At 51.7% G+C, this 18,584-nt stretch overlaps 2 protein-coding genes across 2 annotated transcripts in view; both read right to left on the bottom strand.

The window, feature by feature from the left end:
- Positions 1–996: 996 nt before the first annotated feature.
- LOC129215464 (alpha-1-acid glycoprotein 1-like) lies at positions 997–3,513 on the bottom strand. The gene is made up of 6 exons (XM_054848651.1): positions 3,355–3,513; positions 2,529–2,671; positions 2,259–2,329; positions 1,812–1,913; positions 1,460–1,560; positions 997–1,257 (listed from the first exon to the last, which is right to left on the bottom strand). Exons 1-6 carry the CDS (start codon positions 3,463–3,465, stop codon positions 1,195–1,197), a joined length of 591 nt encoding a protein of 196 aa, XP_054704626.1. The 5' UTR covers positions 3,466–3,513; the 3' UTR covers positions 997–1,194.
- Positions 3,514–5,793: 2,280 nt separating this feature from the next.
- Positions 5,794–18,584, bottom strand: part of LOC129215463 (collagen alpha-1(XXVII) chain-like) — a 162,588-nt gene continuing 149,797 nt past the window's right edge. Inside the window, exons 50-62 of the mRNA XM_054848650.1 lie at positions 17,281–17,388; positions 14,739–14,792; positions 14,016–14,078; positions 13,479–13,532; positions 12,693–12,728; positions 11,602–11,619; positions 11,181–11,216; positions 10,819–10,845; positions 10,511–10,576; positions 9,947–10,115; positions 9,668–9,777; positions 8,656–8,874; positions 5,794–8,068 (exon numbers count right to left, since the gene is read on the bottom strand). Of these exons, the coding sequence (XP_054704625.1) occupies positions 7,922–8,068; positions 8,656–8,874; positions 9,668–9,777; positions 9,947–10,115; positions 10,511–10,576; positions 10,819–10,845; positions 11,181–11,216; positions 11,602–11,619; positions 12,693–12,728; positions 13,479–13,532; positions 14,016–14,078; positions 14,739–14,792; positions 17,281–17,388 (1,107 nt within the window). The 3' untranslated portion in view covers positions 5,794–7,921. The remainder of the gene's footprint in view (positions 8,069–8,655; positions 8,875–9,667; positions 9,778–9,946; positions 10,116–10,510; positions 10,577–10,818; positions 10,846–11,180; positions 11,217–11,601; positions 11,620–12,692; positions 12,729–13,478; positions 13,533–14,015; positions 14,079–14,738; positions 14,793–17,280; positions 17,389–18,584) is intronic.

Below are 18,584 nucleotides of genomic sequence, written 5' to 3'. Positions count from 1 at the left end.
GGCATTTGCCCCGGCCTTGGCTGTGGCCACCAGCGGGAGCATCGATAGCTGGGGGCTGTCGGCGTGGCCGGAGGTGAGGCGGGTGATGCACTAGCAATGTTAAAAACTTAAATCTGCCCTAAATTTGCCCATTTTTTTTTTCCCCACGAGCAGCCTCTTGCTCTGCTAACGAGGCAGAACCCCCCCGCTCCTCGCCCCCCCCCCGGTGCTGGCTGGGCTGCAGCCGCTCCCACCTCGGGCAAAGCCCAGGGGGCTTCAAAGAGAAGGGAAGGGGTTTCGCTGTTCTTGCCAAAGCAGGCCACAAAAATGGGGCTGAAAGGGCTCCAGGAGGTCACCCCTATCCTGCTGGATGCGTCCCCTGCGATGGCCCCCCCTGATCCCCCCATCCTGCTCCCATCCCCGTGCCAGGGCAGGGCAGGACCTGCTTTTCAGGCTTTAAGTTTGTTTGCCTTTTCCTCTCCGGTAGCAGAGCATCCCCAAGTCCCTCGGTCTGGCCCTGGGTGATGGTTTTTCCCATCCTCTCCCCCTCCCCTCGTTCAGAGACACCTGGGGAAGGCGCGATGTCACCCCCACCCCCTGTGACCCCTGCACAAGGCCCTGGTGCAGGCGGAGTGTCGGGGGATTTGGCTTGAAAAATTCACGGTGGGATGTTTGGGTGCTAAAACTGCCTTGGCTGGTTTGAGTCAAGGTGGAGGAAAACCAAAGGGGTCGGTGGGTTTGTGCGTATCCCCATGGGGTCAGGGATGAGGGGCGGGTGACGGCATTCCCATGCCCTGCGGCGGGTTGGGGGGGTGGCCGGGAGGGTCCTGTGTTGCTGCGGAGCTGGTGGGACGGATGAGCATCTCCGTGCCCGCTGCTACGCTTGGCCTGGGTGGGGGTTTGTCCGGGGCTTGTCACGGTTCTCAGCGGGTTCGGAGTTGCGGCATCGTGGGCAGGGCGGGGGGGGGAAACGACACCTGCCCGTGCTCCCAGCGAGGACGCAGCAGGAGCAGCAGGTGGTTGTCATGAGGGGGTTTATTTTGGGTCTGGGTGAGAACAGGAAAACTGCGCGTTTCATTCAGGAGGAAAAAAAAATGAAACATTGTTAGAAAGTCCTGAGGCTGAGCCAAGCCCGGCTGGGGCCGGCCCGTGGGGACGTCCCCGTTGAAGGGCTGGAGGAGGATGAGGATGGAGCGGCCGACTGGGTGGTGGGGGTTATGCCAGCTGTGGCTCCTTGTCGCCTTCGCCCATCTTCTCCCCAGGCAGGGGACAGGCATCCTGCGGGAGAGGGGGAGAGCGGCCGTTGGTGCCCCCTCGCCCCAAAACTGCCCCAAGAACTGGGAACAACTGGGGAGAAGAGGGGCTGCGGGGGGGGGGGGACACGACCGATCTCACACCCCCAACCTCGGGACCCTCGTCTCAGCCGGTGGCAGGATCTGGCCCAGGCTGGGGCTCCTCCACCCTGGGGAGGGGTTCAGACCTTTTCGGAAGTGGGGAACATCTCCTCCTCGGTGAAGCCCAGGCAGTGCAGGTGGGCTTTGAACTCCTCCAGGTGCTCCTTGCTCACGTTGGGTGTCCGTGCTGTCAGAGAAATGGGGGCAAAAGGAGAAAGGTGGAAAAAAACCCCACAAACCCAACAAGTGAGTTTTAGGGGGTGCTCTGCTCCTTGGTGGTCCCTGTGGTGCAGATGGGGAGCTTGCTGCCTTCCCACCCACACCTTTCTCCTCCCTGTACTGGGGAAAAGGGGCTTTTTTGCCCCACCTGTGAGGACGGGGGATGCCCGTGCCCATCGGTGCGGGACGTGCCCTGTGGGTCTGGCTGCGTCCACTCACCCGAGAGGCTCAGACCGGGGAAGTTGGCGTTCGAGTACTTCAGGATCAGCAGGTCCTTGTCGCTTTGGATCAGCTCGGCCGTGGAAAGCACCTGGTCATCAACTGGAAGGCATGGGCAGAGCAGGGTGCCCCGTTGGGGAGCGCGGCCCTGTGCGGGGCCCAGTGCAGGCAGAGCTGGCAGCGGCTGCTCAGCCCTTTACCCCGGGACACTTGTCCTGGTGGGGCCTGGTTGGGTTCCCCCCTGCCCCCTGCCCCAGCATTGTCGTACCCATTGCATGGGGTGAGGGAAATTTTTTTCCCCCACCTCTAGACATGTTTTTAGATGTAAAATGGTCTGGTACTGGGGGCTCAGGGTGCCAAATACTGGGGGGGGCCAGAAGCGGGAGGGTGCAAGGTGCGGCTGTGGTGCCCCCCCCCCCCATCCCCACACCGTGGCCGGGGCTTTACCGTGCGCCAGGGTGGAGTTGTGCCACATGACCTGGATCTTGCTGGTGTTCCTCACCACGCACGACTCGTTCCTGTGGGACAGAGAGGTCAGATGGGGCAAACACCCCCACACTGCCCCGACCAAACCCGAGGGGTTCAGAGCTTCAATAAATTTGGCATAGCTGCTCTCCAGCCGCAAATTTGTGGGGGGTGGCTCAGCCCAGAGGATGGTACCAGTGGGTGGAAATGCCCCTGGGGACAGGGGTTGAGGGGGTGAGTCCCTGTCCTTACAGTCTCATGATTTCGGTGACGTCGAGCTCGTCCTTGTGGCTGCCGGGAGAGAAGGAAAAAGTCGCGTGTTTCACCGCCTTCAGCTCTGCCAGGTGAGGTGGGTACTTGGAGGCGCCGGTGATGTAGATCCACCATCCCAGGAGCTGCGGAGAGGAGGGGAGCGGGGGGGGGGGGGGGGCGGGGGGGGGGGGGGGGTTGGCCATGCCAGGTTCACCCGTGGGCACTGTGTGAGTGAAAGCGACCGCTCTGCCCTGTCCCACGGCCGCAAGCACCCCGGGTAGGCGACCGCCCTGGGCACAATCTGGGCTCGGTGAGGGGCTCTTGGTTTTGTCCCCTCCCCACTGAGGCAACACTCCAGCTCCTGGGACGGCCAGCTTGCGGTCGTGTGCCTCTTGCTCTGTGCCCAGCTCTCCGTGCTTTCCTCGCATTAAACATCCCCAAGGGACTAAACACTGTTTATGCAGTGAAGGGTTTTGCGGATGGACACTTGTGACCCCCAGTCCCTGTCACTTGAAGAGCTTAAAACAGGCCGGCGAAGCACTGGGGATGGCGCTGCCCAGCCTGGTTTGCATGGAGAGATGGAAGCAGGAGCCCCCCCGCCCCAGAAGCGCCTGCTCACAAATTTATGGGTGCGGAGCTGCAAGGCTTCACCCCGTCCCCACGCTCCTGTGCAGCAGTCTTGACTAGTTAGGAAAATAAGAACGGCCAGGCAGTGAGATAAGCATTAGCTGCCGACCGGGTTCATAACCTCTTCCCAAACCCGTAACTGCTCATGGAGCCGGTAGGAAAGGTGGGGACGGGCGTCCCGGCTGAGGGCAGCGCTTACCCTAGGGATGGTGGCATTGTCGAAGGTGACCGGGACGAGCGGGGCGCAGCTGGGGCTCTCAGCGGCGAGGGCGAGCGGCAGCCCCAGGAGGAGGGAGAGGGAGGCCAGCATCGCCTGGCCGGCCTGGAGGAGGCTCCTGCTCTGATGGGATGGGGCTCGGCTCCGTCCCTTATATACGGCTGCCTGCAAAGCTGGACGTCCCCAGCCCCGATGCGCTTGTTTGGCTGCTGGGCTGTTTGCTCAGGCATGAAGCAATAGCAGGTGGAGGAAATTAAACTTGCAAAAGCTTGGATTTCTCCAGCAGAAAAGATGAAAAAAAAAAAAAACAAACAAAACCCAGACCAAACCCTGAACAACTCCATGTTTCACCAATGCAGGCTTTTGTTTTTTGGAAACTGCAATTAATTTTGTGGATGCCTGGCAAAGTGCTCGGCCAGCTCCAGGTGTGTTTGCGAGCGGGGGCACCGAGTGTCACCTGGCTGTGGTTTTCCTCCACAGGCAAATAAATCCCTGCGGTGGTGATTGGGTGGTGGCTGCTCATCTGTGGGGCTGTAAGGGCTTCAGGTCTTCACCAGCCTCGCTGGGACACGGGGCTGGCGCTGGGGTGTGCTCTTGGGGGGAGGTGTGGAATTGGGGTGGCGAGCTTGGGGATGCTGCTGGGGATGGGGCCACAACCTGGCTCTGCCGTTCGGTGCGCACAGCAGGGGTAGGTCCCGTACAAGCTGGGAGTCCTCAGCACAGGAAAGACATGGAGCTGCTGGAAGATGATCCGAGGGCTGGAGCACCTCTCCTGTGAGGACAGGCTGAGAGAGTTGGGGTTGTTGAGCCTGGAGAAGAGAAGGCTCTGGGGAGACCTTATTGCAGCTTTTCAATACTTAAAGGGGGCTTATAAGACAAATGGGAACAGACTTTTTAGTAGGGGCTGTAGGGGTAGGACAAGGGGTACCGGTTTTAAACTAAAGCAGGGTAGATTTAGACTAGATTTAAGGAAACAAATTGTTACAAGGAGGGTGCTGAGACACTGGCACAGGTTGCCCAGCGAGGTGGTAGATGCCCCATCCCTGGAAACATCCAAGGTCGGGTTGGACGGGGCTCTGAGGAACCTGATGTAACTGGAGATGTCCCTGCTCACTGCAGGGGGTTGGACGAGCTGGTCTTTAAAGGACTCCTCTAACCCAAACCATCCTATGAATCTATGAGAAGTTGCACTATTTAAAAACAAAACAGCCCCCACCCGCCATCTCCTCCCTGTGCCCAGTGGTGCCGCTGTCCTGCCCCGGTGCCTGAGCCGACGGCAGCTCCGTGCGATCCCTAAAGCCAGGAAATTTGGGGGGTGGGGGGGGGGTTTACCCTTTCCAGCTGAGCTCCCTGTTGCGTGCCGGTGGCCTTGCGGTGCTTGTGGCTTGTCTCAGCCCAGCCTTGCAGGATACCGTGGCCTTTGGGCTGTGGATGCTGATAACGTACATAGCTGATGATTATTTTACGGAATCTAAAATAACTGATAGAAACAGGGACTTGTTTAATAAATGCTGGCTGGGGGGGGTGGTGGTGGTATGAGGCAGAGGACAACCAGTGCGGTGGGCTCAGGTGTTTAATGAAAGAAATAAATTACAACTTCTTTAAATGCAGAATCTCTCTATTTAACAGCGATTTATATCTCCTCCAACTTTGGCCTTATAATTAAGTGCATTGATTTAGTTATTGAATGTGTTTGCTTTTTCCCTGACCACGAGCAGCGTGCTTCAGGAATGGCTGGCTCACGTGGGAGACGGTCAGCCCCTGAACGAGCTGGTTTTTAACGCGCTGCCAAAGCTGACCTGGCACCGTCGCCCAGCAGCCCCCGCCGTGCCCGGGGGGGGTCCCTCGGCCCCTCCAGCCGCAGGAGTGCTGCCGGGAAGGGTTGCAGCGTGGGGCGAGCAAACACGGCGTTGCCCCTTCCCACTGCCCCTGACGCAACCCGGGACCAGCCAAGGCAGCTCCCGCGAGCCGGTGTAACGGGGGGTGGGGGACACCCCCATGTCCCCCTCCCCTGGGGTGGGGGGGCACCCCCATGTCCCCCTCCCCTGGCTCAAGCACACGGGGGCTTTGCTGCCGTCCCGGTGCGGCAGAGGCAGCCACGGGGTTTTAGTCTGAGGCTGGGCTGGGGCCAGGCGACCTCCTAAGCAAGAAGTCGGGTTTCAAAGTCAGCTTGGAGCAATTGAGGTGTGATCTGGCCTTCAGCAACGAAAAAGCTTTGTTTTTCTTTTTTCTTTCTCTATTTTTCTTTTACTCTTGTGGAAGTGAGGGGCTGTGGATGAGGAGCAGGCTGGCGGGGCAGTGGGGGGCCATCGGGACCCCAGCCTTGCCGTGCGGTCAGCACCATGCTGAGGGTTGGGCAGGTCGTGCCGCGTGACCGGCACCAGAGGAAGGTTTTGGGGTGCGCGTTGGGCTCCCCGGGGGGTCTCTGGGCTCTTGCACCAACGTTGGCACCCATCGGCTAGTTCTGCAGCTCTCACCCACTTAGTTTCCCATAAAGAAACGAAAAAACCCATACCAGTCCCATTTCATTGCCTCAGTTTTAAATATTTATTTAAAGTCCAAGAAAAAAAAAAAAGGTAGAAGAAAAGAAAAAAAGCTTTAATGAGAACAAACGGTAACTCCAGCCTCGAGAAAACACACAAAACCGACGGCGAGAGGACGAGAGAGGGAGAAACCCGGAGCGTGGGAGTGTGTGTGCAGAGGGAGGCAGCAAGCGGGCGATGAGCGACGGTGATTTTGGCCGGGGGGTGCCGGGGTGAGCCGGCCCGCGGGGGTGAGGTATTCCTGAGCGGAGGCAGGGCTGCGCGGAGGGTGAGGTATTTGGGACAGATCTTGTTAACCTTTTCCGATGGTTGTTGGAAACCAACCAGCAGGCAGTAGTAAAAAAAAAAAAAAAAAAAGAATACACAAAGAGAGACTCACATATAATTTTTTTTTTTCCTCAAAAAAATAAAATCCATAGTCCATATGAGACAAGAAAACTCCAAACAGGCACTGAAGCGTTTCCGATACAGTACAGCTCCGATTACATCAATATTATTCCTTATATAGAATTAAAGATTACCATAATTATCCTCTTAAAAAAAAAAAAATCCTCCAAATTTACATATAGAGACTAAATTTCTACAAAACTTAACAAAACAAACCCCCTCCAAGCCCGGCTGGGTTCTGGAACAAGGTACCATCATGCCAGTCTTGACAGAGGGGCCAGACAGAAGGGTTGCAGAGCTGGGTTTAAATATGAGCTTAGACCAGGGAATCGCTGCCTGCGCGAGCCGGCACAGACGTGTGGCCACCGCGACTGCAGCAGAACTAGTTACATGACAACCGACTCAAAACTAGCTCTCTCTGAGGCTCAGTGCTTCCAGATGAGCTGTATCCCTCACTCCCCTCCCAAAGCGGTGAAGTGCTGATTTAAAAAAAACACAACAACAAACCAAAACAAATAAACCCCAAATTCGCTTTTAAAATATCCTGTAAGTTAATTTGGACACGCTTTGAGTTGTTGCGCACGCTTGACATCCACGGCAGTTAAAGGATCCCTTTAAAGGTGACTGTTCCTCTGATTTAGCTGTAGATCGTAACCTCCTCTCTTCCTAGAGAGACGGCCCTACGGGCTTTTTTTTTTGGGTCTGTGGCAAGACACTGTAGCACCTTCACAACCTTAAATAGTTTAAAGTCATATATATAAAATAACACACTTTTTTAAGAGCACCAGAGATTTCACAGTGAGAGGTAGAAACAAATCAGACGAGCCCATCCTCTCTATTTTAGCACCAATCTCTTCCCCTCTCCTCCTTCCATTCCCCCCTCTCGGCTTCGGGACTCTCCCCTACCCCAACACAACGCATGAGAAGGGACGTTGATTAAACTCACCCATGGAAGGAGGAACTTTTTTTTTTTTTTCTGTTTTTTTTTTTCTTCTTTTTCTTTTTGCTTTAAATAATATAATATATATATTTTGTTTCTTCTAATATTGCACATCAAAATGCTTCCGGTACACAGAGCAGCCAGATTCAACTTGCAGCTCCGCCTGGGAGACCTGATGCAGCACGTGGCCATCCAGAAGGCGACAAGCTCTGAGAGGGAAGCTCTATCTTTTAATTACTTTTCAATGGAAAGAACATTTGGTAACTCAGGAACCAGGTAAGACAAAATGGGGGGGAGTTGGGGTAAAAAAACCAAACAAACCAAAAAACCAAACCACACACGCTGCAAGTTGCTTGAGGTTTCTCTCAATATTTTCTTTGGTCATGGAAAGAGCTTTGTGTGTGGAATCGCTTGCAACATCTAGTCCCCTGATCCCTTTTCACTGTTCACGTCCCGCCTGATACCCGCTTCCCCTACGCCCTTGTTATTCCTCCTTTCAACAATCTGCTGAGTTCAGTAGATCACGGGTTCTTTGAGACCTTGAGCCAAAGGCTAGAGCAAGAGTTGACCCAAAAGATACAGCCCAGCTGTCCTTGCTGCAGAGAGGTGGGAGAGCCTGTGTAAAGACATAGGCCAAACGTGGGGTCAAAGCCTTGGAGCCCGGTTTCGATGGCTTTGTTCAAAGGAAGCACACGGGGCCGACCTCGAGGTGATATTGCTTTCCTGGCTCGGATGGGGGAAGGTTGTAGATGTTGACGATTGGCAGCTGCTGGAGGTCCTGCGTCCGAAACGAAAAGAGAGTCCGATGCCACCGTCCATCCTTGATCTGTGCAGGCAGGAGGGAAAGACAGAAAAAGGCGTTTAACTGGGGGGGTGTGAATCCTGCTGGAAAGGAATGCGTTTCACGAGGGTAGGAGCTTGCAAAGCCCTGCGTGAGACAAGGGGCTGTCCTTTGGGCTGAGCAGGACTGGGGCGAGGCTTAGAGAGCACTTTGGGGAACCTTTATGCAGGTTGAGTCGATGGAAACTGAGCTTGAAACGGCATCAGCAAACACAAACTCGTAATGCGGCGAACCCGAAACGCAGCCGCACGGCTGCCACCTCAGTGTGCCATCACGAGCCGAGGCCGTCACCTTCGGGCGGCAATTCCCCCTTCTGCCATTTAACTGCTGCTACACGTGACTAACTTGGGAATTTCATTTTTGCTTTCTGTTTGAAGGCGATCTACTTAACAGGAGCCACCATAGCACCTCGGACTGGAAAATTAAAGTGGTGAACAGGTAAACTAGACCCTTCTCCCCCCTTTTTTGGGGGAGAATAAGAAGCACAGGTATAACTGGAGTCTCGCCGTGTGCCCTGAGTGGGTTCAGCCCGGCATTTCTCTCCACCTCTCCCCGCTTTCGCAGCAACGTACCTTGCAATCATCAGCTGCCACTTCTGGTCGGAGCTGCCCATCTGCCTCAAACATCTGTCCGTTCCAGGCCCTGAAGCGCACGGCTTTTTCCGACGGTTTCTCGGATGATCCTTCCCGCCAGACGGAGGTATTCAGGCAGTGGATGGTGATGTGCTGCACCACCTCTGAGCTCAGGAGGCGGAGGAAGTTCATCTGGACTCTGCCGATGTCAAAATCCAGCTGTGAAGGTGACAGAGATGTTAGGGCGAAGCCCCTGCAGCGGGGCTGGAGGGAGCTAGCGCAGGGTTAGTCCAAGGTGTGACAGCAAAGGTGGTCTCTGTACTCTGCTTAGGTCTGGAGGTGGCCGTGCACGGATGTCCGGAACTGGATCTGGCATGAGTATGGGCATAAGGGCCAGATGCCAAGTCAATCTGGAAAGTTTTCATGGGGACACAGCAGGTCCTTTATTTTTCAGAACAAACTGGCAGGTCTTTAAGTAGGAGGAAAGTAACATAAACTTTGAATTCAATACACGCTTCTGCAAAGCAGCAGGTTCTAGGTCATCTGCAGATGAACCCACATATTGTTATTGGCAGTTTTGGTACAGGTGCTTCCTCAAGAAAAATCCTGTAGCGTTAGCTTCACTGAAAACTTGTATATTGAACCTGACCTCGCTTTTTCAGGTGGCAGAAAACAAAATGGGAGAGTGACCTGAACATAAGTTAATTCAACAAAGCATTTGGGAGCAGCGTGTTTGCAAAATTACTGGCCTCTGTTAAGGTTATGGGTTAATTAAACATTGCTGGAACTGTACTGCTCTGTCTTGACAAGAGTCAACAACAATCTTAGGTATATTTTTTAACTGCATGAGAGCAGTCCTGAATGTTAGAGCTACACCAGCTCTGCTTCGAGGAGAAACCAGCATGCTGTGTCATAGTGATCACCGTCCGGTGTTCTGGGACAACACACCCCTGGGTAAATATTTCGTAATAGTAGTATGGGAAATGCCGTGCTGGGGTCAATCTGTGTGTACCTTGGAGACGGTGATGGGGCTGAGACACGTCTGCCCACCATTGGTGAAGTTACAGATGACCTGTATGGTGTCCGAGGAACAGCCAAGATTTGGGTCGATCCAGTACGTACCTGAAGAAATGGAGGATTCAGGGATTAACAAGGACACTTAACCTTTTCTGTGAAGGAGAAAAGGAAAGTTTTGATTTCTGCATCACTGGTCCAAGGGAAGGAGACCAGTTTGAGCCATGTGAAATGGCCCTATGGAGGATGCAGCCTTTGCACGCTCAGGGCTTCCTACCATCGTTCATCTTCTGTTCACAGTTCATGAGGTCTCGACAGATGCGTGCAGGGTTTTCCTTGGTTCCCAGGGGTCTTTTGATGCTCTGAATGAGGTTGCTGAGGTAGTGTAGAGTCTTAAAGATCTCCCCTCCATGGTCCAGCATGAGAAGGTCTGGATGTTGGTAACCCTGGAGAGAAAAGGAGACAAGGTCAGTTGGGCCTTGACAGGCACCAGGTGCTGTAACCACGAGGGTTTCTGCTTTATCTCTGGGAAAACTCAGTCTGCCAAAGACAGGCTGTGCTGGCTGGGATCCAGTGAGCCTTGCACTGTCCTGAACAGGACATCTCTCAAGCGCTGGCAAAGTCACAATGGCAATGCCATGAGGTTTGAAGCTTCACAAACGCATAATGCAACAGAACCACATCCTTTAACTGGATCTTTTCAGGCATAAACCCCAGATATTCCACGAGAACAGCGACAAACCAGAGCTTTGTGTGTATAAACTGTAAGCACACAAACGCTGTGACTGTTGCCTCCTTCCAGCTCCAGCAAAGACCAGTGAGTTCAAAAGTACCCTCGTACCTCTGTCTTGAACGCGGTGTTTGAGTCGATTAGTGTCTGGAAAGCTGCCCCAAAGCCGTCTTGTTGCTAGAGTGGGGTGAAAAAGATGGTAACTGAGATTGTTAGAAGCCAAACGTGCCCTGATGCAAGCAAATGCTTCTCGGTCTAGGGCTGCGATTCAAGCGTTGCTCTGCTAACACAGCATCTCTTGCTGGACCTGAGTGTGTGTCTCCAGGGTCCCAGCAGCTCTTTCTGGATGTTCCATCAGCACCTTGGCTCTGCATGACTTATTACCATCATTAACAAACGTACAGAAAACAGCAACTTACAAATGAGGCTGGAATTCCTGGCAGTCCCTAGAAATCAAAGCAAAAAAAGGGGCATCAGCCAGAAAGATGGACGGTCACTATTGCAAAGATATCCAGTCATGTCCTTTTGAAATCCTCTTTCCCCTGGAGTCCCTCAATGCAGACGAGTGAGAGAGGCAACAATGCTGTCTCTATAAAATACTTGGAGATGGTCTGGACTAAAGCGTAAGAAACACTAGTCCATTCACACACATGGTTTTGCATACGAGGAATGGGGCAAAGCTATAATTTCCAGTGAGTGAGCAGTTCCCTCTGGAGAGTATCACGGGAATAATTTTAGCTTGTTTCAATAACGTCTTTGAACTCTTTCCACATATACGTACCGGAGGGCCAGGGTGTCCTCGTGGGCCTGGAGGACCCTTAAAGACAGAGTGGCATCGGTTAGTGAAATGTCTCCAGTTTGTATTTCCATTTCTCATGGTTGTCACCAGCACGAATCTGTTCCCTGCCGAAATCCTCCAGGTTTTTGCCATTTTACAGCATCTTCTCCCTCAAACCCTTCAGGCGATGGCCCCATTTCCTTCGTCTCCCAACTCTGGGTGCATCTCTCTGCACTGGTCCATTCCTACTGCATCCCTTGTTCCCAGCCCTTTGCTCCTGAACTCCCATTAACGCCACATCCCCAGGTATTTATCACATTGCCCCTGTGCACAATTACCCACCCTGCAGCTTTACATTTCCTAAAAGCAACTGTTTTATTTAAACACAAGATACTAGGCAGAAAAAGTGATTTCAAATACTTACCCTTGGACCTTGCAGACCCTCCAGGGAGAAAAAAAAGAAAAAAAAAAAAAAAAAGGAAGAAGCTGTCAGAAACCGCTCATTAATAACCCAAAATCTCCCCGTGCATCCACGTGCTGTTCCCCAGGTGCCTGCGCAAGGGCTGGGTGCTGCACTGGAAGGACAGTGAAAACAGGGGCCCAGCAGTGTCTGGCAGTGGCAGAGAGGTTATTGCAGCAAAGGACGCTGATGGCCCTGACACCGGCAAATGCTCGCTCTGGGGCTCGGGTCCCCGCCAGCACGCTGTCCTCTGCTGTGCCCACGGAGCTGGAAAACAGTGAGCAAGAAGCAGCAGAGGCAGCACCCAGGCTTGTTAGAAATATGCACTGGGATTTGGGGTATCTGTGGGGCATTTGCTTATAAGAGGTCTCATTTGAAGAAGGCATGAAACAGCCTTCTGCGCTAGCCACACAGCTATCTGCGCTAGCCACGCAGCCATCTGCGCTAGTCACGCAGCCGTGTTTCCTGGGCTCCCATGCCTGGACCAAGCTCCCACATGCAGGACCAACCACTGGTTGCTAAAGGAAGCAACCTGGAGAGCAGGGGGACCCGCGTCATGGGTAACGAGGAGGATGAACTACACGTATCCAGTATACCCCACACATCCCCTGTATGGTGAGAACACCAAGGAGCTACAAGAAGGTGTAAAAGTCCATCAAAGCCCCTGCAAGAAGGGGACCAGAGGAAGAGCAGAAGGTGAGAAGGTGCAGCTGTGGGGGCTGCACCTGGGCAGGTCCTGTGCCCCCGCAGGGACAGGCTGTGGCTTTTTGAGCTGCCATTCACTGCGGTTTGATCCTGGAGACACCATGGTCATCTGTAAGTGCTAGCTTTTGCTGTGTAGTTGGGTTAAGTAAATGGAAGTTTTAACAGCAGAGTATATGTGCACGCGTGGATGTGTGTGCACACTCGTGCACATGTATAGATGTGTATGTCTTGTCCTCATAGGAGCCTGATGCCACCACACTGAGCCAGAGCCCAAGCGTGACTCTCAGATGCTCACAGAGAGGGACTTTGTTAATGGCAGGATGCACCCAGCGGTGCGGACCAGCACTTACCATTTCTCCGCGGCTGCCTTTGTCTCCCTTGGGCCCCTGTTAAAGCACACGAGGCGGCTGTCAGCGACTGTTAGTGAGCTGCACTGCCTGGATGTGCTGCCACCCAGAAGCTCCTTGCAAGGACCCAAGTGCATCTCTAAACAAATCAGCTCAGGTTGTCGTGCTGGCTCACCCATCCCGAGGCAAACAACAGCCATTACTGGATGTTTTGGCAATGTCCGAGTTCATCTTACTGGTTTGCATCTCTGCCAGTAGCAGCCTCTGGACCGAACTCTGAGTAACTTCATGCTCGTGTTTTTATGAAGCACTGACCTGAACTTCAGTCTGTGTTCAGCGCCTTTGGCATTTTGGGGCAGGCAGGGATTTTCAACACTTCCCAGAATCAAGCTGTTCCCAGTTTACATTTATCAGGTTTTTTTTGCTGGTTTCCCGCCCTCCCTGCCGTGTTTTTTTGCTCCCCCCCAGGCCAAGTTCTTTGGAAAATCTGGCAGCTTGCTTTTGAAAAACTGCAATAACATTCTTGTCTTCTAGCCTGAGCCAATCTATCAAAAAACTTGCACTTAGGTAGAGTTGCTCCTCACTCTCCAGCTAATAATCTCCCTGCAACTACATATGCAGCCAGAGACTGAACCTGCGCTTCTCTCAGACTGCTCATCTTAAAGACCATTTTGTTTCCCTCGTTACAGCAGGATTTGGGATTTCCTTATATGCTGGCCTCAAGCATCTTGGATCTTAAACACTATGCTCTGCTAAAAAATACAGCCAGAAATAAAAGCAGATACTTACTGGGCTTCCCGTGGGACCCTGAATGCCAAGCGGACCAATAATTCCTTCTTTTCCCTAGAAAAGAAAAGATATGCGTGAACCATCACGTGGGAACTGACGGTCGCTGTTACCGCGGCAGACTCAGTACAGACACTGAATCTCTTTGCTGCTTTTCAGCAACGTGATCGTGGTATTTGCTGCAGCTGAAATAAAAAACTGTTTCAAAATGCAAGTCCAAAGACACAAACCCTCACAGTACGGTTGTCACAACCCATGTAAAACCTCAGAAATTCCAGAAATAGAAAGATTTCAGTGTAGCTGGAGTGGTCTGTGCAGTGGGCATAGCAGCACGACTATCTCCAAGGCACAAGTTAGAGACGTGGTTACCTCCAGATGTGTTGGGGTGGCTCAGAGGTGGTACCACGGCCGTGGGTCGTCTGCCAGGCAGGCGGCGAACAGTGCGCTGTGCTCCCTAAAGCACCCTGTAGCCTCACAGAAATAGAGGATGGAGGAAAGAAAAAAATCCTCCCAAACCAAACAAATTGAAAAACCACTCACCATGAGACCAGGCGGCCCACGTGGTCCCTGAATGCCTTTGAAACCGAGGTCTCCTGGGGGGCCCTGCAAGCAAAAATGAGACGCCAGGTCCCCTTAATAAACATACCCCATGTTTATGCCCTTGCTCACAGCTCTGCTGCAAGGACAGAGGTGCCGCCTCTTGTATATGGGAATGGGAAGGTCCAGTTTTTAAAAAATTCTTTTCCCACTCCTGCTTTGCAAGCCCTTTACTTTCTACAGAAAACAAACCGGCCTCCCTTCACCAGGAAAATGATACGCTGATAAAATGAGTCTAAATTTCAAGTCAAGGCTCTCAACGTTAGGCACGCACATCGGTGTCTCGGTACAGACTGATGACTGTTGCTGGAAACACAAGTGTCTGAAAGGGGGATGGAACTAGATGACCTTTGAGGTCCCTTCCAACCCAACCCATTCCAGGATTCTATGAAAGACATTCAGGTGTGGAAAACACCTCCGGGGTCTATAGGACAGCCCTTTTCCCTCTACCCTCTACCCATTTTAACAGGAATAAGCTCCAACAAAGCATACATAAATGCACGCTCATTTAACAAAGGAAGATGCATAAACTAAAGCAAGTTGGAGTCAATTCAATTTCAATAGTTTTTGCAGAGCTCCTAATAAAGTCTTTGCAACAAGTATCGCATTGTCTGTCCCCAGTAAAGCGAGACTAGAAAGGCAACTGGTCACAAGACAGCCTCTTACCTTTGGCCCAAACATGCCCGCAATCCCTGGAAATCCTGCCTCGCCAAAGTCTCCCTGCAAGTAACAGCCAAGACAAATACAAGAACAAAGACCAACAGTAAGTTCACATTCAATGGCTGGTCACTCGAAGACGCGCCAAGAGTTCAGCAGCTTCAGAGACAGAGAAATCCATTAGTATTCTTCAGTCTAAGCAGGACTGATGAGAAAGAAGCATGAAAGAAATCTGAAGGAGGAATTACGCAAGCGTCAGGCTAGAAGCAACTCCAGAAGATCTCACAGACTCATAGATTACTTACATCTCATAGACTAAGCCTTTTTGCCCCCAAAATGGGAGGCATACCCACACTATTTCTAGCAGACGCTTGTCTAGCTTGGACCAGTCAGCAGAAGCAGGATGGAGAGCATCTACTCTGAGACTGACCTTGGAAGTTCATGCTGCACAAAAAATAGCCTCAAAGCCCTTTAAAACAAGCTCTTGTTTCTAGTATCAACTGGACGGACCTACTAAAGGATAATTTCAAACTATGCTCATTCAAGCTGTCAAAAGTGCATGTTCCTACAATATAACCTCCCACTCAAACCCAGGAAAACCATGCATATCCCCTAATTCTTTTCCTATTCAACCCTGCAGGGATTTTTCCTCAATTTCTTACGAAAAATAATAATAAAATATTTGGAAGGCCATCAAGCTTGGATTAGCACATAGCATGCACTCTGAGCATAAAAAACCCACACTGGGTAGCATGTCCTTATATAAACACCCTCATTTCACCACATTTGAGATGTATGTCCTTTGATATTTCTGGGCTTCTCAGATGTCCAAATGTGAAGTGATTCAACGTTTAAAAAAAAAAAAAAAAGGGTCAGAAACATACACCAGATGATTCATCTGCAGTCTTAGGAAACATCAGAGATGGAAAAGGCTTGTTTGGACTCTCGGCAGGACTATGTGACCCATGCTGGATTGTACTTTATGGGATGTTTTACAATGTCTTGTTCAGCCCAGTTGTAAATGACTCAAGCGATGGGGTTTCCACCACCTCTATTACAAGGCTATTCCAGAGTCAGTCTAGGGACCTTGCTGTTAGGAAGTTTTTCCTGCCACGACAGTGAGAAACTGCTTGGCAAAAAAGGGCTTGGTTGGACTCGGTGGAGCGTAAGAAACTTTCCAAGGATACAAATTGATTTAACTGCCATTTATGGATCCTGGAAAGGAAAACTGCTACTAACGGAGGACTAAGGTCTTTCACGCATTAGGAGAACCAACCCAACCCTCTTTCTAGAGGAATTTTGGGCAAAAGTAAATGGGAAGTCAGAAGGGTTGAAATGCCATGGAGTCATCTCAGCTAAGGGGACCTGATCACTAGTTATGGAGCAAGGTGGGCAACGGCAATGCTGGGTAAACGAACCTGCCGCTTGCGGACACAAGAAGTAAAACAATACTGTTATGTTGTTGGCTACTACCTTTCAGCTTGAATACTGCCATCACAGGGGGTTATATAAAATATACAAACATGTATATTTTAATTGAGGTAGTTGGGGATAATAATCTTGGTTTGTATTAGTCCTAATCTCTCTTTTCCTCATGTTAGTTTTATACCTGTGGCCTAACTAGACCCTCTGATGGTGGTCATGTTCTTGGGTTGCTTAGTCTGTCTTGGCAGAGGAATGGTTGCGTGATGACTGCGTGTGTCAGATGGCTGGAAATCCCACTGCTGCAGAGGTGCTGAGCAGACAGAAGGTATATTAAGAGAGGTTTGAAAAAGTCCCTGCTTGGGGGTTTCTCAAAGAATCATAAGTGAATCTAAAGAATTTAAGTAGTTACAGCCTTGTGAGACTCTGTGAGAGTGTCTTCTGGCCTAAAAAGCTCCCAATCTAAATAGCTTAAGTATTCTCAATATAGCCTCAGGCTGATAAGGCTAAACTGGGCAATCCCACCAGTACAATAAATAAAAGCAGTAAGGATTAGGAGCCTGCCTTGGAGACACTTGTTGGAATTTAACTTCTGCTTTGGCCGAGGGCTCTCAGTGTTTCTCCCACAATGTGCTCTGAGATCGCAGCTCCACCGCCCTCAAAACTGCAGTGATGATGCCTGCTCCTGCACCTCCTGCATGTCCCAGCAGAGCTGCAGATCCTCCTCTGCACCTTTTGGAAGGCTTGGAGTGCATAGTTCCGTTCCTACACTCAACACCTCCTGCAGACTCCATGCACCGCTCTCACAATGTCTCATTGAAGACCTTCCTGAGGGTGTTTGAGATGGCTCTGCAGCCTGGCTGCCAGCACGTACCACAGCCTCGTCACCATGGGCACGAGGATGACATGAACAGTCACGTCACCTTGGGGAACGCAGCACAGATTAGACGTCTCTGTGCACAAGTGAGCACGTTGGAGAGAACTGTGCGACACTCCTGCACTCACGCACAAGCTGGTTATGGGTTCCCCTGCAAAAGACCCTCCCAGGGTCCACCCTGCTATCCCAGCTCATGGATCTGCCCCCTCTCCTGCAGGAGATAGCTTGGAGTCAGCTCAGTTCATCACTAACCGGCTGTCCTTTGGGTCCCAGATCGCCGGGGCTCCCTGGAAGGCCTGTTCCTCCTGGTGATCCTCGCTTCCCTGTTTGGCCAGTCTGTCCAGGCAATCCTCTTTCACCCTAAAAATAACAGAATTCAAGTAATTCCAAAGGACAGGAGCTAAATATAACAACAGTCAGCTGAAATAGCCATAGATGGAAAGCTGGAAAAAAGTGGCTCATCGGGATAAGGAATGTGGTTTCATCAGGAGATGCCTCAGGTCTGCTAAGGCGGATTATTGCAGGATTCACAGCGTGAGACCAGCGATGGGCATGGCTGCGTCCCCTCCTGAGCTTCACGCAGAGCAGGAGCTTCAGCAGAGCTGTACTGCCTGCATCAGGGCTAAGGACAGCAAGGGGGTGAAATGTCTTCTGTTTGCACTCCCGTGTGCTGTCTGTCCTGCCCTGCAGTTTCTCATCATCTCTTCCCCCCAGCAGGCTAGCAATTGATGATTAATCCATCTAAAATGTTGAAGACGTGCCAAGATTTCAGCTGGAGGACTTCAGTCCAGAGGCTGAAAAGCCAACATTTTCCCCAGCACCAACTCCACAGCTTAAGGACAAGAGAGGGGCTTCTGAGACCCAGCACCCCACTTCGCTCCCCACCTCTTCCCAACGCACAAGCCCCAGCTACTCAAACTGGGGCAGACTGGGAGAGAGAAGCAAAGGCACCGAGAGCCTAGGATGGTTGAGCAGCTGGAAAAGGGGCAACAGATTTCCCTGGAGTACGAGTCTGTTGTAATAACATGAGGGTCTTTCAGTCATTTCTGGTAACAGCCTGTTATTCTACCCAAGGCAGCTGGAGGGCAGCAAGTGACAGTTTAAGAGTGATGTGTTATGGGAGGCATAATTTGAATCAGACCTGATAGCCTCTCCAAACCCAGCAGGAGTCTTCCTATTTACAGAGTCTTTCTACAAACAGCTGAATTGCTGTTGGTCCAGTTTAGATCCTGTGGCCAGCCCGGACCAGGGCAAGGACCAGGGAGAAACCCCAAGGTCACAAAGCAGCTTGTCCCTGCTTCCACCCACAGCAATGTCCAACCTCATACTGGTTCCAGCTGTTCCAATCCAGTAAATATATGCTAAAACACAAGCGGCACAAATTTCTCTTCAGCAGTTCAGGCCTTGCAGGGCAGCAGCAGTAGAGGATACCCAAATTTCCCATGGAATCATCTATCCTGGACATCCTACAGGCAGGCCGTAGCAGTTCCTTTGCAACTTCTCCAAGGCCATGTGTTTTTAGGCAGGTTTCTAATGAAAGAAGGCTGAAGTGTTGG

The sequence above is a fragment of the Grus americana genome, chromosome 20, assembly GCF_028858705.1.
Source record: "Grus americana isolate bGruAme1 chromosome 20, bGruAme1.mat, whole genome shotgun sequence".
NCBI classification, from domain to species: Eukaryota; Metazoa; Chordata; class Aves; order Gruiformes; family Gruidae; genus Grus; species Grus americana.
This window is presented reverse-complemented; position numbering and strand designations above follow the sequence as displayed.

Bases quoted from the DNA above. Each gene is read 5' to 3' on its own strand.
- LOC129215464 (XM_054848651.1), bottom strand. From the start codon at position 3,465: ATGCTGGCCTCCCTCTCCCTCCTCCTGGGGCTGCCGCTCGCCCTCGCC. The intron at 2,672-3,354 runs GTAAGCGCTGCC...TCCTCTCCGCAG, and splicing joins ACAATGCCACCATCCCTAGG to CTCCTGGGATGGTGGATCTA. The intron at 1,914-2,258 runs GTAAAGCCCCGG...CATGCCTTCCAG, and splicing joins CAACTCCACCCTGGCGCACG to TTGATGACCAGGTGCTTTCC.